The 25,041-nt window shown below is 37.8% G+C and overlaps 2 protein-coding genes across 4 annotated transcripts in view; one reads left to right on the top strand and one right to left on the bottom strand.

Annotated features, from left to right (window-relative positions):
* Positions 1 to 25,041, top strand: part of LRBA (LPS responsive beige-like anchor protein) — a 737,360-nt gene that overhangs the window by 439,495 nt on the left and 272,824 nt on the right. For all 3 annotated transcript variants that reach the window (XM_059922597.1, XM_059922598.1, XM_059922596.1), the window contains exons 39-40: positions 2,141 to 2,287; positions 4,795 to 4,931. In XM_059922597.1, coding sequence (XP_059778580.1) covers positions 2,141 to 2,287; positions 4,795 to 4,931 — 284 coding nt within the window. The remainder of the gene's footprint in view (positions 1 to 2,140; positions 2,288 to 4,794; positions 4,932 to 25,041) is intronic.
* MAB21L2 (mab-21 like 2) lies at positions 8,936 to 10,015 on the bottom strand. The gene has a single exon (XM_059923943.1). It carries the CDS (start codon positions 10,013 to 10,015, stop codon positions 8,936 to 8,938), a length of 1,080 nt encoding a protein of 359 aa, XP_059779926.1.

The following is a 25,041-nucleotide window of genomic DNA, read 5'->3' as shown; positions in this document are numbered from 1 at the left end:
ATGTGTAAAGTGCTTTGAATACTTTGGCACATGATACGTGTATTTAATATTAGCATTATTATTATTATTATTTCTGCTTTGATGAAGGAATTATAAACCCAGGAAATGAGAATGTAGCATACTGATTTTGTACTAAAATCTGACTGGCAACTGTTAATTTATTACAATTTACGTTGTAACAAACTATAGAAGATGGTGATTTCTCTTGTGTTTCTCAGTGACCAATTTATTTTTAGTAAAATTGATAGTAAATTGAAAAAGATCTTGTTTGGGCTAAGAGCAATGTTTGTGATTTCAAGGTAAGGAAGTATAAATGCTTGAAATATAAACAATGATATAAAAACTCATACTCCTATTTTCCTAAAAATTAGTGTTTTTTGGGTATATTTCTTTATAGCATTTAAGAAAATAGAGCCATTTCAATTAGATACTTTTAGTTCTTTTCAAATATTTATTGAGACCTTCATATGTGTGCAGCATACTATGCTGTATGTGGGTATGAAGGAAAATAAGATTTTATTCATCCATAGAGGGTATTCAAAGCTAAATATAGAAAGCCTCTTCCTGTGACTTTCTTATTTAATAGAAAGCTTCTATGTTCTTTTAAGTAGTGCCATAAGTATTACATATAAATGATATACATGGTGAACTTACAATAAATATGATAAAAATAAACTTTTACCTTTAACATTATCAAATAACCATACCTATTAAACTCAGAGAAGCTTTGATTTGTCTAGTTAACTAGGTAAGATACATGTAGTTTAACTGTTTAGAATAAATTATATAGATAAATATTAGTCATGTTACTGCAAACTGAGTGCTTTATCCTTTCTGGGTTTGGGGCCTTATGCCTAGGCTGATACTGCAGTGGAGAAAAAAGCCTAGCCATCTTATTTCTATATCAGTAGCTGTTGCCTGGTGGATCAGGTGCTTTACCTCTGGAATTTCCCTAGCTGGAGACTGGGCATGTCAGTCGTGTAATGAGGATTCTGAATTTCCCTTATGTGACACTATGCGCTTTTAAAAATCCCAGTCCAGAAGTTAGTATCTGCTTTTATGTATTTCTTAAGGAGAAAGCTGCTCAAAGCAATGGGAGTCACCTTGGAGGGATATGGGGTTTTGAAGTCAGAATTCTGAGTTTCAGTGTTAAGTCCTTTCAGCTGCCCCCCTGCTCCTCTTTCTGGTTCCGTTGGTGGCTGTAGGTGCTCCGCAGAGCTGCTTCTTTCCTCTCTATATCTGCTGTACCCTTTCCCTCCTTCCTTCCCTTCGGCTGCCTGGTCCCAGTGCCTTTGAGTCTGGCGCTGCTGCTCTCCACAGGCCGCTCCAGTTCAGGCGGTGTGAGGCTCTTTGCCCATGCCTCTCATCCCAGGCTTTCTGTTATGTTTGCCCCCGGGGTGTCTTAGCCCTTTAGTTTAAACACATGGAGGAGGTAGTGTTTGAGCCTCCACTTAGTTTCCACGCTGCCTTGCTCTTGGAGATTTGTATAAGGGCTGGAGTAGGGGTGTGGGTGGGGTGAAATGTGGGCAAGGTTAGTGTGAAGGAAAGAGGGAGGATGGAGTAAGAGGAAGAGCATGCCGCTTCTAAGAGCTGCTATAGCTTTATTAGTGTCAGATATGGCTTCAGAATCTCGCCTGAGTCCTCATTGGCTGTGGGTCTCTCTTAGGTCTGTATTTATGGATTCTCCTTCACAGCCACACCCCAACCATTTCAGAATGTTTGTCATTATAATATTATTCACAGGAATAAATCAGTATTCCTTGTTTTTCAGTGCTAAGCAGGTATTGTTTCCAAAACTAAGTTCTGATTTTTTTTTCTACTAACAAATTTCAAAAAAATGTGCTGCTTTTGAACCCTCTTCTGCCCTAAATATAAGTAAATAAAAGGCTTAGTGAGCAGTGCAAGGGTCAGATTTAATGGGATTAGGGTTCTTGTTCAAGGTAACATTAGACTAGGTTTGGGGAATCATGGTTGTCAGAAGGAGCGTGTGGGCATTCCTGATCACTTTCCCCACCCTGGATGACTCTGGGTAAAAACAATTGACAATCTTGGGCCACCTATCCTTACCTCAGTTCCCTGCCCCTCGGCCAGGGTGCTCTTCCCAGACCTGATGGACAGCTTTGTTTCCTTTTCATTTCAGCTGCAGATGAAGATATTCTTGCTAAAGGAAAACAGTCCATCAAGAGTCAGGCTTTAGGAAATCAGAACTCGGAAAACGAGATCCTCCTGGAAGGCGACGACGATACTCTGTCATCCGTGGACGAGAAAGATTTAGAGAATCTCACCGGTAAATTCAGGAGTCGTGCACGTACTTCAGCTAGCTCTGAGCCAACGCGCATCTAATTACTTAGTTTTTCAGCTCTGCCTGAAAAAGCAGGACTACCAGCTTTACACCCACAATTACATTAAATGAAGACTGTTTTTGTTCTTCTAAACATTTCCCCCCAATCTACAATAGTTTCCCTGTCATTTTTCTATTCTGTTTACCCTACTCATCTTTTTCTTTTATGAATAATCTTTACTGAAAAAGAAAAAAAAGTACAAAAACAGCAACAACAAAACAAACTTGCTTCACCCATCTAATGGGAGTTACCTAATCTCTACAACATGAGAGCTGTAAGTAAAATTATGCCAATTGCTTTGTAAATAAAGCTTGGAGGTAGATGAGCTATTTGCTTTGATATACAGGACAGGTCTTAGGGAACATGCTGCATATACATTTAACTCTCTCAAAAAATCCATTCCAAGAATGCTATGGCTTTTCACAGGATTCACATATTTTATCTGATGTAGCAATTTTTGATTTGCGCTCTGCAGATTTTCGGTTTTACTTCCCTTATGGGAAAAATTCTCTTGTTTAACTGGAAATTTTAGTCATTCATTAAATGCCTTTTTTTCTTTAATGCCTGTGGCTCTGTCCCTCAAGGAGGAAAGTCTGAAAGATTCTACAGCTTCTGTAGATGAAAGTTACATAATCTACTATTTTGATAATTTTAAAGGCATGAAAAATCTTTTATTTAGTGACATATCCACAACCATGAAATGAATGATAATGAAAAGCAAAAACAGATGATGGCATCTTCTCTGATGGCTGTAAATCTCTCTGTAAAGTAAAATAAAATTAATAAGAGCTTACTGTTAAGGGATTTGGGGCAGGAGTAGAGAGTAAGGTGGACACTGCTATTCTCTGGTCTTTTCCTTCACATCCATTTACTCATTTCCTCCTCCTTTATTTTGCTTCTATTCTTGCTACTAGTAATACATTCATACAGTAATAGAGGTGAAAGGGGAGTTTAATTATATAATCTTGACAATGGAAATAGGATTAAGAAGTAATCCACACTAATAAAGTGGTGTGGGTTAGAAATGAAGTGGAAATTGTCAGGGGTCTTCTGTAGGACCTAGGCTGCCCTAGCTCCTGCAGCTGTCTGCTTACCCTGTAATTGAATGTCTGAGAATGATTGAAAAAATGTTATTTCTTCTCAGGATTACATGCTAATGTACGGAGGGCAAAGGAGACAGCAAAAGAACACATAGCTGCTTATTTCATCCATTTATAGGGATGAGCTTTGGGAAATCATGGCTGTTCTGCAGTTATCTGCTGCCCATCTGCAAACACAATGTATTTGTACACTGGGAATAGAGGGCAAAACCTGCTCTGATCTCTGCAGAGCATCCCTCCTATTGTCCCGCTGGCACACATTAAGATTGATGTGAGATTAAGGACCAACACCCTTCTAACAATCGATGGAAATGTCAATTCATCTGAATTTTGAAACACTTATTCACCCATTGATTACCTGAATAGGTGTACCGTGTTTATAGGCACTATATTAATTCAGAACTATAAATGCCAATCTTGTCTTGCTGTTTTCGTCACCTATCGGATTTTTACAATGAGGAATTTACATGGGATTTCAAAAACTTACTACATCTCTCTCTACATAAATATGTGTATGTATAATTATTATTTTTAGTCCTTATTTTAGGTTTGGCTCTAATATACTTTATGCTCGTCTATCTATAGTGAATCTATTGTTTTCAGTAGCAGGCTGATTTGTCTTTTTGATAAGCCCTGTGGAGATTTGATTATTCCAATAAAAATTCATTCACTTGGAAACCCACCCTCCAGCTGTTTACTCCCAGAGTCCCTGAACTACACTAATACTAGATTTGGAAGCATTGAACAATATTGAACAATGGAAAGGCAGGCTTGGAAAAGAAGTATTTTTACCAATCTTTCATGGGGTAAAGTTGTTATGGAAGAGGTTTTGTGCCAACCTGGCACAAAATCTTTATCAGAGAATATGGTTTAACGTTTCTCACTTCATTAATAAGCTAGTAATCTTTTTGTAATCATGCCTCAGCCAAACTCTAAGCTAACCTCTGGCCTTGGAAGCCTATTGAGTCTTCCTTGCTCCTGGTTGTTTTTCTATGTTGTTTGATAGCCTGAGGCTTGTTTTCTAAATGGAATGTGGATGGACTTATTTAGGCAGAGTCACCTTCTAACCAGGAGATTAGACCAAAGCTAGGCCGACTCCCTATAAAATAATTGAATCCTAGTTTACTGTTATCATTAACCACCTATTATAGATCTCTTAGTATGAGAACCCTAACTTTGCATTTTCAGAGGGAGATTTGGGGTGGACAGAATTTGTAAGTGTAAAAGGGGTAAGCAGGCAATTTGGTGCTAGAGGTGAGAATTTAAAATTAAATGAAATTTCTGCCTGAATCCACTTAATTTTTTGAAAAATATCATTCCAACTTGTTTGGCTTGTCTTTTCCTTTTGGCAGGTCCTGTTAGCCTGAGCACACCAGCTCAGCTTGTGGCCCCCTCTGTTGTAGTAAAGGGCACTCTTTCTGTCACCTCCTCCGAACTCTATTTTGAGGTGGATGAAGAAGACCCTAACTTCAAGAAAAGTGACCCCAAGGTGAGGAATGGGTTTCATTTTTATGATTTTTTTTTTTTATGATGGGAAAGTGGGCTGCTGTTGGGTAGGACTGACATTAATAAACTGATAGAAATAGTTGGAATTTCTTGATGAATTGCTTCTGCCTATATGCAAGGCAACTATCTCCTTTAGCTTATGAATCCCTTACCAGCTAGTTAGATTATTGAAGTTCATTTAGATTCAAAAACAGTTTCCATTTAATTGCATTTATCATTAGCTCATTCAGGGGTTGGGGGAGAACCTCAGGGAATATCGTCTATAAAATATATTTTGCCTCAAAGGGTCCAGGGTGAATTAAGCTACAAAATTCAGTGAGATTGAGAGTGGAATTATTTTGTTTAGCCTTTATATTTTTCTGGATATAATACCAATATATCACTCTCCTTGCTTTGTCCTCCTGACTTACCACTCTGACATGCATGCAAGCATGGCTTGTATGTGTGAGATACCTCTTTTTCCCATTACCTATAGTCGATTTTACAAGGTACCGCATAAATTCCTATTCTTAAATGAAAATGTAATTTCCCCTTTAAAATGTATTTCTGATTACTTTTCAGACCTTGGCAACTTTATTTTACTAAGAGACATTTGTGGCATAGCCATAAAGCCAAAATTAGGTTTATTTCATGAAAGTGAATGGTAGAATTTGTTCTGAGTCTCTTTTAAAATTAGCAAAATAAGCAACCTGTAGAAAGAGAAGAGGTTTTAAAAAGTGGAGTAATTTCTTTTACAGGCTGTTAGCTAGTGTGTGTGTGTGTGTGTGTGTGTGTGTGTATGTCCACACACACACGTAATTTTTTTCCTGAGTTTATTGGTAGGAAATTCTTTGATTTTGGAATCATGTGAATTATTAAATTTTAGTGACTTAGAAGTATTTCAAAGTCATTCATAATGAAAATGTTATAATTTTATGAAAAACTTTACAAACAAATCATATCTTGTCTTATGCATGTTTTTAGCACTTGGGTTCAGCACTGCTGCTTTTATTAAGACTGGACTTGGTAGACTATATGAAAGGAAGTCTGTGCTGGAACTGATTGTTTTGAGTTTGAGAATGTAGCTAATCCAATGTAGAGAAAACTTTAATTCTGAAATTATATCAGCTAGAAAAATTTTCTACTTTGTTGTATGGCTGAAATGTCTGAAAATGTATTTTAGTTTCTTTAGGAAAGGTAGGTAACCAGAATTACTCAAACTCTCTAATTTATGGTTATTTGTGAGTTAGGCCGAAATTTAATTCAGAATACTATTCTATTATGCTTTTAGACATACATGGCTTAAAATCTAAAATGTGATTTATTTTAAACATATCTAATGAACTGTCCTCGTTATTAAAACCCCTGCCAATCTTTGTGAAGTTATTGACTCCTTTTGGGGAAAGTTACAACTTCTATTTCTGTCTGATCTTATTCTGTGCAGCATCATTAAATTAATTTTTTTCCCTGCTGCTTGTGCAATACAGGACCTTTGAGCCTAGACACAGAAATGGTCTGTACTGCTGCAACCTGCCTAATGTTACAGAAATCAAAACTTTTGCTAATTTATATTCTCAAAATTTTTTCAGCCCATTATTGGAAGAATTTTTGATTTTGTATAGACGTTGGTGCTTTAAGGTATTTTGTAAATGAGGATACTGGAGTGTTTTTCTTTTTTTGTTGGTGATGCCTGCATTAAATTAAATAAGGATGGAAAAAAAGATATTGAATTGGGGAATTTTTATTTCTCCTTGTCAAGACTTAAAACTTTTTCTCTGGGATAGTTGGAGGAAGAGACGTGTCTAATGCTTTAAATACTTCTGTGAGTGAAAAAATGGTCATTTTAAAATGTCATTTATATCTTTTAAACTGAACACTGTACCCTTAAGTAATTTCTTTGTAAATGTAAGCACCTACTACTTGCTTTGAAATTGTTCTTAAAAATCAGAACATTTTCCCTAGAGAATAAGTTCATTTGTATTATTCAAAAAATTAGTATATTTGTCTGAACTAGTTAGTATTACAGTGCGTTTATTCTACATCTGCAGGAAGAGAGACCTGAAAAAGATATAGTATAGGTTGAAAGAGTAGAGATGATTTCAGAACTGATAAGATCACAGTTTATATTTCTAACTCAGAACTATTTTTACTATGGAATTTTTACCTAGGAATCTTAAAACTTCAGCCTGTTTTATCAAGTGAACTAGGCACCAGAGCTCTGAGCAGCTTCCTTGTTTTTCATCCACCTCTGCTATCCTGCTGTTCATCCCTCCATACACTGCCTCCCCCACTCAGACTTCTTCCTCTGATCTTTAAAATTGCTTCTTAGCACATTTTTCTTTGTATCTCTCATTCCTGGATTTTCTCAGTAAGTTAAAAAAAAAATGGGCTAATTCAAAGAATAAATTTTAAATATTAAAGGATAACATCTGACATGTATTCGGTACCTGTGCCTCTCATTAACATATCTAATGGAGTATAGTTACCTCCAGCATAAAGAAGAGGAACCAGTTCCTTTGGGATGCTTTCAGTTTTACTAATTATTTTATTTTTGTAATCAGATATTTCCTTATATTAAAAAGAAACATTTGTTAAAGTTGAAACATTGAAATGAATACACTGGATTGTTACCTTAGAAAAGCAGAAAGAGGAGGAACATACTTTTCTTATATTTAATTTTTCTTTGGTCATAAAATAGTATTAAAACCTTTTTTATTTAAACTGACTGTAAGCTACTTCTGAATAATTCTGGGACTTTGATTAAAAAATGATCATAGTTACAGCATTTATAACTAGCCATTTAAAAACTTGAAGTAATTTATAAATCTGGATTGTTCATATCACCATTTGCTGGGGAAAAGGAATATCGCTATATCCATTTTATCCTCTTTTAATGTTACTGATTTAATTGTTAAGTTTTCTTATTTAAAACTTGAAGAGGACAAATGATTGAAGGATGAGTATAACTCATTGTGTTAACTATTCAGAAAAGATCCATAAATGTTTCTTTTATAATTCAGACTCAGAGTGCATTTTTTTTAGATGATGGCATGAGAGAGCAGATATCTTAATTTTTAATGTGAAAAAACTTTTCTTTTAAAAATTAGGATCAAAATCAGTTGTTCCATACAAAATCTGTTCTTTCAAGTGTGAAATAAGATATTACTTTTAGTCTTAAAATCTACAGAACAAACATATATTATAGTTGTGTAAAATTAATATTTTCTCTTTTCTAAAGATTTTGGTGGGAACTTGAATCGTTAAATCTACAGAATGTGCTGCATTTGTAAATTTTGCGAACTAGAGTTAAAATGGAAGCTTCTTGCATTCCTCAAGTTCACATCTTTATATTGTAAATAATAAATTGTGATCTCACCTTCCTTCATTTAAGAACAATCCACAAACAGTCATTTACAATGTAAAGTAATATTTTTATTACTGTTTTCAACAAGACTGCTTAGGGTGAGGGAAGAGGTGCGGGAGAGGGAGGGGCACATCTGACATTGGCACTGAGATACATTTAACATCAGCAAAACTTTGTTTAAAAGAGAAATTTTACATATAATTAAATACTTTTTTTCACTTGGTGACAACATTCAGGCAACCCAAAACAAATTGGAGAGAGAGACAGAGACAGAGACAGAGACAGAGAAAGAAGAGGGGGAGAGAAGGAAAAGGGAGAAACTACTATATTTTGATTGAAAATGTACCTTGGGTTTCATTTTGTTGTGGCAAAGCCCGATGGCTTCTGTTGTGTGACCTTTTAAATTCACATTGTTTGGAAGGAAAGGATCACTTTTGTGCAAGAATGTGATTTTGTGTGTTTGGTTGGTTTGCTCTCCTTTTGTTTGCTTGTTAATTAAGGAAGTCTTCTGCCTGGTTCCCGTTTCTCGTAGGTGGCTTACATAAACGTCTGTGTCTGGAGTTTCCGCGGTTTGTCGCCGAGTTGTGTGTTGTGTGTTTGAGAGCATTCCCGTTTGTGTCGCTTTTCAAGCAGTCCCCAGCACCCTATAGTTTGTCCAGGCTTTTGGGATTGGTGAGAATTTCCCTGGCCAACCTCCAGGTCTGCTTGGCAGCGCTCTCCAGGGCCGAGTGGGGCTTGCCCTGGAAAAGGTCGAGGTTGGGCAGAAAGTAGTGAGGGCAGCGGCGGCACTGCAGGCAGGAGATGAGCTGCAGCAGGATGCCGTTGAGCCGATCTCCGAGGCACGCCTCGTCCCAGTCCGTTTCCCGCGGGTGCTTCTCGCACTCGTACAGCAGCAGCGTCTTCATGTGGTAGTTATTGAGCGGCTGGCCAGGCAGCTCCAGGTGGCGGTCCCGCAGCGTCTTCAGCACCGAGAGACACTTGTTTCGGCAGCCGCCCATCAGCAGGCGGTTCTCAGCCTCTCCGAACTGCAGCACCCAGGCGTCGCTCTCCGCAGAGCTCTGCTTGCCGGTCAGCGAGTAGCACTCCTTAGAGAGCAAGTTGAACCCTTCGGCCTTGACCTCCGCCACCCGATTGGGGCCGGGCCAGGGGATGTGGGGCATAGGCCACTGTGCAGCACTGCGAGGCCAGATACCGGTGCACTTGAACGCCGGAGTGATTTGCACCACGTAGCGCTCCCTGATGCGCAGCTTGACCTCGCTGGTATCCGCGATCATCTTGACCACATCCCGGTAGCTGCACTTGTCCACCGCCTGAGCCACCAGCGTCTGGAAACGTGAGCGGATCTTGCGCGCCGAGAGGTAGCCGGACGCTGTGATGAACTCGACCCAGAGAGACATGCTCCGCTTCCGCCCATCGCTCAGTTTGAGCACCGCGCAGCCGGGCAGCGAGCCGTCGTCCACGAAGTTGAAGACGCCCATCTGGTTTAGGTAGAGCACCACCTCGAATTCTGTGGGCGAGATGACCTCCAGCCCCTCGTAGCGGGCATCGATCTCGCTCAGGGAGCTGATGAAGCGAGGCTCCTGCACCTCCACTTCCTTTAGCACGTCCGAGACCACCTTACAGACCTCTCGGATGGTCTTGGCGATGGCCGCCTTGCGCGCTTGGCAGCGCTCAGTGTAGTATTTATTGAGCTGGTAAACCAGCTTGGCCTGAGCGGCGATCATGTTGGGGCACAGGTCCGGGCTGTACACCGGCGTCTCGCAGTACGTTGAGGGATCCAAGGCTCACGCGCTGGTGGTGGCCCTGCGGCTTGCGAAAGAGGCGCTGCGCTCCCCTAAGCCCCACTTTCACTCTTGTTTCCACCTGGGCTGCCCGGCTGATGCTTCAGCCGTCTAGCTCTTTCCTTCCCCTCTTTTGAAAGCTTTTTTCTTCTCCAGAAAATAAGGAAAAAAAAAAAAAAAGATGATCTTTGAAAAAGAAAAGTACCTGCTGCGACTTTTTTGCTTTCTCTTGATACGTGAAATAAAGATATGCCTGCGGGCGAGATGAAGGGAGGGGGGTGGGGACACAGGGTGAGAGAGAAAAATTCAGGTTACCAAGAGGTTAGGCTTAGACGTCTGCAGCGGAGATGGCCCAGAAATCTGGAAATGAGGTCTTTTAAATGCCAAAGTAAATTTAAAAATAAAAGCGAAACATTCAGTGTTTCATTCTTAAACTTCTCTCCCACGGTGGTAGCACTTCTTTATTCAGATTGGGTGAGTGCTTTTCTCCTCACCCTCCCCCAAATGGAAGGTGAAGGGTGTAATTAATGTCCAGAGAGCGGCGAAGTGCAACTCAGTCCGCAGCACACTCAGAGGTTCGCAGATGCCCCGAACTCTCAGCGTGTAGGTCTGGTCTCTTCTCAGGGGGTCCTCTTGTAGCGGTTTTCCTCTTTTCCTACTGGAGGCGTTGTTTGGACTGGGTTGGTTTGTTTGCAGTGCGTTCTTCTTGTCTTTCTCTAGGTGCAAACCGCTGGAAGTTGTTTGATACTCATTTCTGCTTCGTAATTTATAATTTTGGCGGTCACAAAATCTATTTTAGTGTGACGAAGTCGTTGCTTGCGTTGCATCTGGGGTTTAGTTATAACGATTCAAGGGTTTTTCTTCTCCTCCCCCTTTAGGTTGCTTGTGCAGATTCCACTTTCTGAGTCGCCTCTCCCTCCTCCCCTCCGATGTCTCTCTCTCTCTTTCCCTCTCCCTCCTAATCTCTCTTCCTCTATCTCCCCCTCCCTTCCTTTCGCTCCCTCCCTTTCTTTTTCCCTCTCTCCCTCTCTCCCTCTTTCTCTCTCTCTCTCTTACCCCACCCCCCAGCACCTCTCTCTCTTTCTCTCTCTCTCTCTCTCTCTCGTTGCTGTTTCCTGGAGTTATTTAGTTTATGAATGGTCCTGGGCCATCATGAGGGGGGTGGAGCTTCAGTTCCTACAATCGCTGTCGGAGCTGTCAGTGCTTTAGCCAATCCGAGAGAGAAGACAGGCATGCTTGGCAAACGGTAGCAGCCACCGCTGCACTTGATAAAGAAAGGGGGTAAAGAGAGAAGTAAGAAAATAGGAGGAGATAGTAGAAGTCAAATGCTCACACACATTTTGCAGCCCCCTCTTCTTTATCCTCCTCTCTTATCAATTGCAAGGAAGAAAAAGAGAGTGTATAGAGAAGGGACTTCTTGGAGATGGCTGGAATGACTCAAGGGAGAGTAGCAGTGGTTCAGAAAGGTTCACTTTTTTTTTTTTTTTCTATCAACATTGTGAAGAAGGTGCAAACGCTAACAAAATTACTTTCGCTTGAAGGCAAATGGGAGGAGGAAGGGAAATCTGGGAAAGGACCTGAATTTTTCTAGATTTTTTCCTTAGGTAAAGTCTTCCTCCCTTTTCTTCCCCTCCCCTCCCATTGTTGCCAAGAGCCAGAGCAATTGCTGTATATGTGTGCCAGTTGGGGGATGGGGGGAGTGGACATGGGGTGAGAGTTTATAATCATAAATCTCTTTTCAGTAATTTCCGTATGCTGTTGAAAAATGAGGCAGGGCAAAAATGGTACAAGCACCTTGTTTGATAATTACTTCATAATTAAGATTCAGATATATTTAATGTTATTACTTTATTGTTACAAGGAGTAACTTGTTATCAGAGAGAAAATATGTTTAAGTTGTGAGAAATGGTGCAGATTTATATATGGTAAAATTTTGTTGGATATACTTTTAAAATAAACCACTAAAATTATTTTAAACTTAATAAAAATGAAGGGAAGTAAATATGAACCTGATTTAAAGTTTTCTTCAAATGTTAATGTTGTAAGTCTAATTTTGAGTATATTTTCAGGCAGTACAGAATTTCACTTGTAAACTCATTTTATTTTCATAATTGACTCTTGCTTTTAAAAGACTTCACTGCTGCAAAAATCTATAACTATCCTGTTATTGATTACACAGATGGCTTCACTCCTCCCTTGGCATTTCAGTGAAACTCATGCATGTGCTTTTAGTATATGTATTATACTTTCGAGCTGTACCATGGTAGCCTTTAGGTACTTTTGGTTGAAAGAGCTGTAACTGTGTTTCTGATTTGCTTAGAATTTATGTTTGAACCTCAGGTGTGTGGATTCTGAGTCTTTTTAAGACAAATCAAGTAGATGGGAATGTTTTTAGTTAGAGTTTGGACGTTATGTACTCCGATAATGCTGTAACAAAGAAAATCTATGAGCCGGTTGTGCGAAGACTTCATTTTGCGAAACCTGGTATGCGGCTTTTGCAAAACCCCGTGGGAAGGCTTGACTTGCTGTCTTAAGGCTGAACCAGATGAACCTGAATTCAGTTGCATAGGGAAAGTTTGTTTCCTCAGGTACTTGATGTCAGACGCTTGGACCTCCTTGGTTCGTTCTTACACATCTGGTGCAGACCACTGGTATCTTGTCACCCCTTCACTCTCGTAGCTACATGTCTCTTCCTAAAGAACTTTGTCCTTTTTTCCTTCTTTTCATCAAGTCGCATTTGTTGCCAGGTATGTCTTCAGTGGCCAGGAGTTGAGACGAACGGTCGCGCCCGCGGGACTCCGGCACGCAGAGCTGTAGTGACTTCTCGGGAGTCGCAGCGGCGCGGGCGGCCGCGGGCTGCGGCGTGCGTGCGGCTGGCTGGCGTCGGACCCCGGGCTGCAGGCGGACGGACGCGAGCCGGCGCCTTCAGGGTCCGCGCGTGTGGGACGCCCAGGCTCTGCCGGCACCCCGGCGATTGGCCACGAGGCCACAGCGGCGCTCTGGGAACTGTTACTGGCAGGAGGGGCACTTTGCGGCGGGGAGTGGTGGGAACGCCAGAAGAGGGTCCCGCGCGGCTTCTCCCGAGGGCAGTTACTGGGCGGAGACTGGTGGCGGGGTGAGAGGGTGAGGGGCTTCCCTTCCCCCGCCCCGACCCTCGATCCTCGCCCCCGGTCGGAGCCGCTGAGGCCTCGCGCGTGGACCGGCCGGGCCCGCGACGCCCCAGGGAGTGAGTGTTTGCAGAAGGCCCCGGGGTGACGGCGTCATCCCTCCTCCGCGCTCCCGCGCCCGCGGGCAGGCGCCCAGCGCCCTCCGTCCGCACGCCCTTCTCGGGTGGGGCGGCCCTGGCCACGCGGGTCTTGGCGCCACCACTTGCCCGGCACCCCGCGCCTCCTCTCCTCCCTGCTTTGTCAGCACGACCAAGCTTCGTCCCACCCTTGTCCCCTCGCTTTTCCACTTTTACGTACTGAGGCCGAGGGAATGATAAAATGTTACAAATGTTTTGATTTAAAAACAATTCATTACCAATTTACCCTGTCCAAGGTAGATGCTCTAGTAAATAATAAATCAGTTAAACAAAGGCGACTTTAATTTATGGCCGTGGTACTAATTAGAAACATCATTTGAGCAATAAACTTAAACACTTCCAGCAAATAATGCTCCCTCTTGCTGGTTCCCTTCCTTCCCCTCCCCCACCCCAACTCACTCTGGCTGCCTCTGCTCTAAGAGCTGCTTCAGCTGTGTGTTTGCGGATCCGCTCTTCCTCTGGTTGAATAATTGAAGGGGGAAACGGTATCCGAGGAGGCTGTAATTGAAGAGCCCCTGTCACCTCTGCTTTTATGTATGTTAGTATAGAAGTCCATCAGCAGCTCCTTGATGGTGTATTAAAACGAAGTGGCAGCCCCTTCTGCAGGAGATACCGTATTCTATTAAAGGAGACCAAGTGAGAGAAAGAAACTCTAGAGGCTAAAAGCCACTTCAAGTCTTCAGACCGATTGATCTGTATTCTCTTGTTATAATCCGTCTCATCATACTTGAGTTAATGAGGCAAAAGAGGGGGAGCGAAATCTGATGGTCCTTGACAAATTCATTAGGGAGGCTGCAGGACATTTTATGTGACTGTTAAACATCTTGTTTGTTTGGTTTAGGCAGTGCCAACATCAGCATGCTTCTGCCCAGACCTATCATGTTGGTCTGACTACAGACATTACTAAAAAGAGAAAGAGGACATTCAGGGTGTGATTTGAATATTTTCTTTTGGATTTCATGAAGCCCATAACCTTCAGACTTCTCTAGGATTTACCTTCACCGTCCTTACACTTAGGAACATTTATGAGCATTTAGATGATGATAGTGAGGTGGGCATGTTTTTAGTTACTATAAACTATGTATGTTTAAACTTCAGTCTGAAAAGTTCCCATTTCCTTAAAAAAATTGAGTCAAGTTACAGAAATTACTGTGCTAGTTTTTGAAAAATGTGAATGTTTAAGCTCCAGAAGAGTAGCCAGATCATACATTAGATCCTATCTTTACTTGATCATTGTTAAATAAACTTTTAATTATTAATTGAATTTCCTTTTTCAGTGAAACACTTCTGGGTACAGGAACTTGGAAATCAAAATGTTAACTATTTATACAAGTACGATGTTTTTGAAAGAAAATGTGTGTATTTTAATTTGAACACCTTTTTACATTTAAAATTAGAAGCAGAACCAGGTACTTTATGAATGGCACTAAAATAAGGTGATGAGTTGACAAAATACTTAAAAAACTGAAAATATTTCTAATTGAAGAATAATGGGCAACTAAGTTAGAATGCTAATCTTGTAATATGTTATTCTAGGATAATAACACAGTGCTTGATTTTTTTCAGTTTCTCCAATTATGATACTTTCTTGCATAGAGAATTCAGTCATATTTTCTTTCAGCAATTGACTTAAACATCCTCAGCTTAAGTGCTTTGAGAAAGAACCCTGTCTTCCATTTACAGGCAAACAGTATGAGAGAAAAAAGAAAACTCATGCTCTTTGCCTGTCATTTTTATACATTCTTGCACTGCTGATGAAGCTTGAGCTGCTGCAGGGAACGTATGGATTTGAAAAGAAATGATTCAGTAGTTCATGTTGTGTTTCTCAGAAGCAAAACCAAACTAATGGCTGCAGTCAGTGCTTCTGTACATCTGACAGTTATAATCCTGTTTACATTTCCAGAGAATACAAAATGCTTAAACTGTTTTATTTTTTGCTGATCTTTACTTAGAAATGTGCTTACTGAGTTAAACTTCAGTGCAGTTTTTACTTTATCATATCACTGGGACTTAAAAGATATCCATTAATTATCTCTAGAAATGGCATACAGTATTTCAGTCATCTTTCCTAAAGAGTATACATACAGATTTTTAGATTATATGATTTTGTTTTCCAGGAAAACATTTTAGAATTATTCAAAAAATAATCAGGTTATTGACTTAAAAAAATCAACTCTCTGAAGGATTTATACTTTTTGGAAAACAAAAGACCACGTGTTTACCTGTATATATTCTTATCCTCTAAAATCTAACTTTAAAATATCTGTACAGTTGCTAAATGTTTGGTTCTTATATGCTTAATCATTCAATATATTTATAAAAATATTTTTTAAGAAAAAAATTCTTTTTTAGGGGTTCAAGATGTAAAGGGCAATAAATAACGATTAAATTCTCTGAATTTAAGAACTATTCCAGTAAAAACAAGAAGAAAAGTAAATAACCCAAACACAATTTGTTAGTGTATTAGTTGATGAAATTTTATTGAAGTAATTATATTAAACTATCTGTAAGAAGCTTTAACAGCACCAACTGTCAGGATTATACTATGCACATTGTATTAAAAGTCAGAGTAAAGCCGCATTCTCTTCCATTCTCTGTCAAATGATCTAATTTTCCAAATCTCCTAAGTATCATAGAAATTGCTTATAAGCTATTGATAATTATTATTCTGGAACCAATCAGGAGAATAATCAGTAATAGAATGTTTTCTTTGAGCAGTTCACCATAGTGCCTGTTAATTTTAAATGGTCAATCATGCTGCTAAAACAAGTTGTTTTTTTTAATTTCTTTCACAAAATAGCTTAAAAAAAAAAACTGAAAAACCCCCAAACCTTGTAATCACTTTGATTGGTAACCCAAGGGTATTGTCATTTGAACAGTTTGAACTTAATGTTCTGTAAGGTCAAAGCAATGGCTTTAACTTTGCATTACTAAGCCTCAAACTGTACTGAAAAATAAATGCTTTTATGTACTTTTGAATATTGTTTTGTGGGATTAAGTTTGTTTGGGTTACCTTGGATAATGTATTTGATTAGTGATATTTACACCTATTAAACTTTTACAAGTCTAATTCTTGTATAATTTAGTAGGATGAGAGAATTGAAAGTACAATAGATGTTTGTTTTTTCCCCAAGTTTAGTACCAGCTGTGTATATGAGTACTTTATTAAGCTATACATAAGCTAACATCATCAAAATGGACAGTGATAGAGCAAAGAACTTGTACTCAGGAGAATGGAAGTGAGCAGCTTTTAGCCTGACTGAAATGTAAATACTCTTGTATTATTGAGCTAGGATATACAGTGTTAAGACAATCTGAGTTAATTCAGCAAGTATTTTTCATTGATTGAATTTACTATATTTTCATTTATGTCTTTTGACTTTACCAAGAAACATTTAGCTTTTTCTCATTTTAGAGAAACACAGTTTTGAGTTGTAGTAGTCACATTCCTTTATTTCTGTACGACAGTTGAAGAGTTATACTGAGAAGTTAAATAAGAGTCTACCTTTCTGTCTTCTTTCCTTCCTTTTTAACAATTTTAACTTATTAACATACTATGAGGTATATATTATATTTTTTCTGTTTAATAACTTTGGCTTTCATGACTCACTATAGTTTTCAACAAATGAAAGGGTGCTTTTAGTAGAAGCCAACTCTTAACTATTTACGGGATGATTATGTAATTAGTGGATTATTATTTGTGTCTCCTCCACCTTTGAGAAACAAATTTTACTGGTCTTTAATATCACTTCCACAAAATAGACAGAAAATCAGGATTATTGGTATTAAACTTGATGCTAAATAAATCAAGGCTCTTGATTTCAATTTCATTCATTTCCATTCGGAACATTGAATTTTATGCTTTAAAGAAGATGTGGTATCCTTAGTTTAATAAGATAATACTACTGACTCACATGTAGAATATGTTTCTTGGAATTTCAGAGCCATTCCCACTCCCATTTCCACTTTCCTTTGCCATCAGTGCCAGACATTTACAAAACAGATGATTGAGATTAGGGATGTAGATTATGCCTGTACTGAGCTGTACTTAGTTCAAAATATAAGACTTGGTGTTACATTCCATATTTCTTTCAGGCCATACGAGACATTTTGTGGGCCTGTGTTTAAAATTATCAGTTAAGCATATCGTAGGTAAGTTTTTGTTACACTTCAGGAGAACTAGCCCTTTTAAACATCTTAGTTTCTCTTGAAATATACAGGTTCTGCAGCACTCCATCTATAATATTATTAGTAGTAGTAATTTTGCATCAATCTTCTGCTAAGATTACAGGAAATTTTTAATAAGCCTGTGTTATTTTTAATGAAAATGTTAAAAAAAATCTACCCTGTTCCTTCCTTTAAACATTGTGAATTAGAGTAAAAGTGATGTGCTGAGAGGTTTCTCTGATTCCTGGTAGTGGTTGAATAACAACAACAAAAATCCTTCATTGGCTCTAATCTATGTATAGAAGACATCTGTGTAGTATAAATGAAATAATATTTGATGATCTAAGGAATGGAAACTTTTCCTTTAACCATGTGAAATAAAGCTAGGATATAAAACAGCTGTCTTGGCCTATGTATATCAAGGTTCTGCCAGTCTGTTTCTTTTCTGAGTTTTCCCTTTCTCTCTTCCCTTGTTATCTTTGGATCCTAAAGAGTCACTCTCTTATTTTCTGACTGGTTTTGTCTGTAGACGAAACCTGGGTTAGTAGGTTTAAATCAGCCAAGATAGAGTGAAAAATCTTTGATCTATGGCTATGACTGTTTCCAAATGATTTGCTTGCTGGGACCAGACACTATCCATGCCCTTTCACTTTGCTATCAGATAGGTGCACACAAAGGACCTGAAAGGCTACCAGATGCACAGTTAATCATCATATTAGATAAGTAAAGGGTTCCAACCGTACTTAATTAGATCTTCTATTTCTAATAGTTATTTGTTCTATAGTACCTTGTTGGTTAAATGCTCCACAAATCTAATCTTTTCTTCAAATTAGTTAAAACTTTCTATAAATTGTAGCATCAATTTAAAACAAATGATACAAAGCTATGTATTTTTTTTAATATAAGTTTGTTGCTGTCACATAGCTTACCTGCATAGATAAGATAAAGAAAGGGAGACAGTATGATAGTATTAAAGAGCATTAGTCTAGGGGATAAAAAGCCCTAAATTTTTATCCTAGCTTGGCTACAAACCGTGTGAGTGACCTTGATCAAGTCACTATCTCCACTCACTATTTTCTCAATTGTTAAATGGGGGGATAGATGAAGAGTTTTTTCTACCTCTTCTAGATAGACAGAAATCTGTAATTTCCTACCCTAACATGTTTAAAGTTGTTGTTTATATCTTTATTCATTGATTTTAAATCAGAAATCTTTCTGCACACATTTAGAATTTCAGTGCTGTTCTAATATATGCATATGAAAGTTTTCAACATGAAAAATATCACAGAAAGAATAAGCTTACAAATCGTTATATTCCATATTTTAGACTTAAGGGAAAAAATGCAAATTATAGATTGGAGACAGTTGTGAGGGACAACCCATTAGCAAGTTGGAATAGATTCTAAGAGTATACTAATTATTCCTTGATAGGAGTTGGATCATAAAAATATGAAAATGAAACAGGCTGTGTATTCTTGTATATTCAGCAAAGCCATATGTGTTTAAAGGTGTGCACAAGGTTGGCAGGTGTGTTGTTGTTTTTTTTTTTCTCAAATTGTTGAATTGTCTTTCAGTGTTTCTGATATTTTCACTAAGATTAGCTATTCTGTAAATATTAGTTCGTGGAGCCAAATAAAGTTCAAGTTCATAATTAACTTAAAAAAATTTAAAAAAAAATGAAAGGTCAGTCTTCTCTTTAGAGAAATGACACTGCTTTAAGCAACTATAACATTACCGTATTCATGTTGTGTTAAAAGATAGACCCAAGCAGGGAAATGGTTTTCAAAACATGAGTCACTAAAGTGAGTTTTATACTACTTTCTCATGCTTTTAGCTTGTTTTCATCAGAAGACCTGACAAGCATAAAAGTGTTAACATCTTTTATTTTACAGATGTTCTTAGTTTTCCCTCAAACTGTAAAAGATGCTGTATCAGAGTAGCATGGTAGGAAATAATTTCAACACCTCCTTTCACTTATGCGATAACTTATTATTTGTCTGAGCTTGTGGATATTTTTGGAGGGAGGGAAGTGAGACAGGAAAAGACAAAATATTGAGATCTAATTGTTCTCATTTTGAGATATAGATCAATCAGTCTGTCTGCTGTATTATGAATTCTCTCTAAAATACCTTTTCAGTGGGCATAGTTGAGTTATTTTTACTTCTGTTTTGTGTTCTTTGGAAGTCTGTCGTTAATGCAATAGGCGTGCCAGGTGACCACCGAGAGAGTTGTTGATGGACACTCTGTGGGTTTGCAGAGTGCAAACCTAAAAGACTAAGAGATGAGAAAGGCATTGCTATTTGTGAATTTATGTTTTATCTCACTTCACTTGAAAATTTATGAGTAGCGTGGCTTAAGGGTGCTGGAGTTGTGTGTTCCAGGGCTTGCCCCTACTGATAACACCCTTGTTGGCGTGAAAGTGCAATGCAAATTATGACAGTTACAACCTTCTGTTTTGTTTAACTTGTCAGTAGATTTCCTGGCTCAGTGCTGAGGGCAATGGTGTGTTCAGCTAGTCCATATTCACCTAAACTTAAAAGGTCAGGTTTCTACAGGCAAGCCTAGTCAAAGCCTAATTGATGAGGAGGGCAGAGAGACAGAATTTACTGTTCTGTTGGCTAGTTTCATATCGTTAGGTTGTCCTGAAAGCATCAGGCAGTCACAGCCCCTTTCATGTAAGTGCTGACCCTAGACAGGAGCTGACAATCAAAGGAGGCAGCCACAGGAACCAGTGCAAGTAGGCTATTGATTTTTCAGTTAGGTCTAAGTAGTTTGTAGTATGGGTAATGGGTGACAGAGGCAGGTATGTCATTATCAATGAGCTCCAGAACAGTAGCGACAACCCTCTCTCATATTTCCTTCAGCACTGACAGTATGCATCCAGGGCCGGTCAATAAATCGCCCAACCCTTAACTGACAAGTGACTTGGAGGTTTAGGTTGAGGGGTGGAAGTTACAGAGCTAAACTTCTCTACTTGAACGCATACTGGATCTAGCAATAGAGTCAGTAACTATATTGTTGTAAGTTTTTGAAGTTTTGATTTGGAAAAGTCAGTGCAACTATGAAAATCAGAGTTTACGTTTAAGCTTTTGAGAATTTAAGAAGTGTGTTTACTTAGTTAAGAAATAAAGAAATGAGCTAATCATTTGTAAAGATACTCTGCCAGCATAATTAAGTTGGGTTATTATTGTATGGTTTCGCTTTTAATTTAGACTAGATCCTTATTTAATCACGATATCTCTGAACTTATAAAAGTTTAGCAGTTAGAAATTCTCTTAAAATCCTTTATAATTCCTAACCTCTTCTTAAATGTTTTAACTGCAGACTAATTTTAAGTAGAAAAAAACTTGAACCATTCGTAAATGTTAGGTATTAGCCACTAAACAGTTACTATTTGACCTTCAAATTCGTTTTATATTACTTTTCACAATAAAATAGTCAGGAATTGAACATTTAATGATTGAAGTTTGATGAATTATGGTTGCTTCTGAATTTTAAAAAGCAATGAGGCTGACTTGTTTTAAAAGCATTTCATATGGATATTTACATTTAAAGGTAGATGTAGGTCGTATTCACATAAACACAAAAGTGTAACAGGTTTTGATTAGAAGTACACATGTTCTAAAAGGGATATAAAATAATTGAGAAATATTTTAAATTTAAACCAATCTCTATTTTGTTACAAAATGTAAGTAATATAAAGAGAAGATAGTATTTATAACTAGAAGTGGGAGTTTGGGTTGTACCAGGATCCTTGCAAACTATCACATGCTTACATTTTTTGAAAACTTTAAACAAATTGAAATAAAACAGAAAAGTAAATGTTTTTTAAAACTTCCTTAAATAACTTATCGCTATGATATCTTGTTTAACACTGTGATATTGTACAGAACCAGAGTTTAAGTCTGTAGTATCATCTAGCCGTGGGGTAGCCTGCCTGACCACATGAATCATTTTCATTTGTCCAATACAACTGAAAATACCACCCCCCCCCCTTTTTTCTTTAACTAACAACAGCAGGTTAATGCACACTGAGGGTATGGATGCTTAAATATTTTCTTAAGTTTGCAGTGACATGTCTGTGTGAATACCCATCTTCCTTCTTAAGAAATGAGAGAATGCACATTTGAAATGTAGTGAAAGATGACTGCTATGGAAATATGATAGTCTTAGTTTTAAAGAAGCTTTGGGCTTATGTAATTAATAGAGAAATTTTATTCAAATCTCTTGCTTTAGTCACCTTTTGAGGCTTATAGATTCTTAAAGCAAGATTCCTTTTAGAGTCAGTGTTTTCCCCCTCTTGTTTATTAATCATTCACTTAATCTGTGTTTTTCTGTTGGAATAGATAAAATATTTAGCTGGGAATCTTGTAATCTTTATATTGTTAGCTATATTATTGGTGCAGCTTCTTCTGCTGTATTTGATGTCTTTCCTGAATACAGTGTTTTTTCAGGAATAAAAAAAAAAAAGCTGAAGAAAGGGGGACAAATTAAATTTTCATGAAAGAAAATCCTAATCAGCAGTGACAGTGTAAGAGAAAGATGATTGCCACTTGGTCATTGTGGAGAGGCACTTAGATTTGGTGTCAGTGCTTCTGTTAATGATGACTAATGTCTTTCTCGGAGCAAGTGCATGCTCCAACATACTGCTACAGCCAGAGAGAGGGCTCAGCAATAGACACCACTCAGCAAAAGCATTAGGTGTCCTAAAACAAAGGCTTTTTAATGCAATCAGTTTGACAGTCTCTATTATTAGAAAAATGCAAACATAATTCTAAGGCGTTTATCAACACACTTTAAGCTGTTTTATGTCCAGTACTAAGAGATATTATTTTAAAATTAAAATCGAACAATATTAATAAGATGTGCTCCCTACTTTGTTACTTACAGGAATGGGCACATATATTGCCATTGCACAAAATCACTTGTGTTTAAGAAAAGTTTTAAAAAGAGACAAACATGCAGCAGATTTTTTTTCATACTGCATTGCTGTATCCTGAATAAATGCTTTATAGTTACAAAAAGAGAATGAATGACTCAAAAGATCTTTTTAGATCTTTTAATCTTAAATATACTGCTCACAAAAAGATGACATGTGTTATTTCTTCAGTTTTCCCCCAAAGTGTAAGACCTTTCAGAAGGGCATTTGCAATGCTTGTCATATTTTTTCATATACATCTTATTGGCCTGACGTGTCTTGAGAACCATGAGAACACAGATGTCATTGCATTCAGACAACACTAATTACTCTGGGATTTTTGCAGCCTCAGTGCCTGCATGTAACTGTCGACTATGATTGTTCATGCAGCCTACAGTGGGGACATTTTGCACATGAAAATAGTGAGACACAAAAATTGTACGACAGGTCTTTTAGTCCCCTATTGTTCTCCAGTAGAACTTGGAAGAAAAAAATTCCTGACACATCAATTTCATTCAGTATTTTGCATTTGAACCATGTTTTGGCAACATTTTCCTTTCTAAAGTAAGAGTGTTATGCTTTAGTGTTCAGTGAAATCTATTATCCATCTGTTCCTTAACCTTCTTGTACAGTCTTCTACATTATTTTGTCTTCAAGCTTCATGGGAAATTTCTTTATGCAGCTCATAGTTTGAGAGAAGCACTAATTGTGATATGAGTCTTTCCAAAGTGACAGTGCAAAACAATAAATATGTATGATGTGTTCTTCTGGTGTGCAATTTCATGTTTAATGAGAAGCTGCAGCAAATATGGTTAGTCTCAATGTCGATAAGTCCTATCATCTTATGCTTTTAACACAGGTCAGTTCTTTTCTTTGTTTAATTTTCTCCGTAACGTTCTGGATTTCAGTTGATGATTCATGGTGTTTAGGTGGTTTCAAAGTATCAGAGGTCAAACGGTGGTCAGATCTGGGCCCTCGCTACTAAATGTGAAGACCAAATATATGTTTTGATAAAAAAAGCATAATCTGTGATTGAAAATAAAAAACTCCAGTAATGTAACTTCATATGCTGATGAAGCAGAAATTGAAGCAGCTTGATCAAAGATGTATGATGAGATAAAACTGCAGTCTCTGCTGTACAGTTATAGTAATTATGACTAATGAACCGTCCAGTCTGGATGAAATGGCATGCCCACAGGGACTGTGTCCAATCAGTTGTGACTTATGCAAGCTGAACAAACCATTGTGATGGGGTTCCATATTCTATATCATAAGAAGTATACTCTTCATTATTAGTATAACTTTTGTTAGGGTAATGTAAAGTGATTGGAAGTTATCTAAATTTTGTTAAATATAGATTATAATTCTTTTTCTCTTTCATATACTTATTTAAAATTAAACACATTTATTGTGACCTCTGGTTTACCTCTCCTTTCCTAAACACACTTAAGTCACTAACACAATTCTGTGACTTCCTACTTGTTTTTCTATTGTGCTACTCTTGAACACTCCCTCTTTTTTAGAGCTCTTGTTTACTTTTGTCAGGAATTATTGTTCACCAACTGGATATTGGAGAGATACTTTTACAATAATAGTAAGACGTATGAGGCAGTTACTGTGTGTAAGCACTTTTCTAAGTGCTTATGTTATGTTAACATAACAGGTTATGTTAACCTATGTTAACTCAAAAATCCTTTCTTACAACCCTTTGAGGTAGTTGCTATATATATATTATCACCATTTTACAGATGAAGAAACTGAGATGCGGGAAGGTTGAAATTTGCCCAAGGTTCCATGCTCTTATTAATGTTGGATTACCTTGAGGAAGTTAGTTATATTCTTCTGACCCTAATGTATTTCTAAATTATTCTCACTTTCCCTTTTTCCACCCTGGATTAATTTTTGGTTGTTACTGGTTTTCTGGCAACTGACAAAACTGCTAGGGTATTTTAAATCCGAGGGCTCATGTGCAGTTCTAGCATAAGTTTTTCAGGTCCCTAAACTCAAGTTATATTCAGGTCCCTAAACTCCCTCACTTGGTATGTTTTAAGTGACTAGCGCTTTCAGAATGGAGTTTAGGAATGGTTGCTTTTGATATGAATGTATATCTAAAATGTAATAAATGTATCAATTGGTACACTCTTGAAATTGTAAAATCTTTAAGTTGTAGTGAGAATACAGTATACTCACTTAAAACAAAATAAGTAATGCTGGGAAAATAAGTTTGGTTGGTTTTCTTCTGAGATATCTACCCAGAAGTTTTTCTCATCAAACCAGACATAGTCCTCATCTTAATGATTTCTTATTCCTGGCACCTTACACACTAGCTAATACGTATTCAGTAACTATTCAATAACTATTTGCAGAAAGGAGGGAAAAAAGGAAGGAAGGGGAACTTTACAGTGATTCAGTAATTCAGTGATTCTGTCAAGTACCTGCTTTAATTCTAGTTTCCTTGACAGGTTTTTACTTATAGGAATAGAATAAAACAGACTGTCATTATGTCATTATTCTTTAAAATCTTTAAAACGCTACCTAATCAACTTTGTTTCCCACTGACCCTCAGTCTGAAATCTTTGT

The sequence above is a fragment of the Balaenoptera ricei genome, chromosome 5 (assembly GCF_028023285.1).
Source record: "Balaenoptera ricei isolate mBalRic1 chromosome 5, mBalRic1.hap2, whole genome shotgun sequence".
Classification (NCBI taxonomy): Eukaryota; Metazoa; Chordata; class Mammalia; order Artiodactyla; family Balaenopteridae; genus Balaenoptera; species Balaenoptera ricei.
The sequence above is the reverse complement of the archived record's forward strand: the minus strand, read 5'-3'. Positions and strand labels throughout refer to the sequence as shown.

Coding starts and splice junctions, on each gene's coding strand:
- MAB21L2 (XM_059923943.1), bottom strand. CDS start 10,015: ATGATCGCCGCTCAGGCCAAGCTGGTTTACCAGCTCAATAAATACTAC.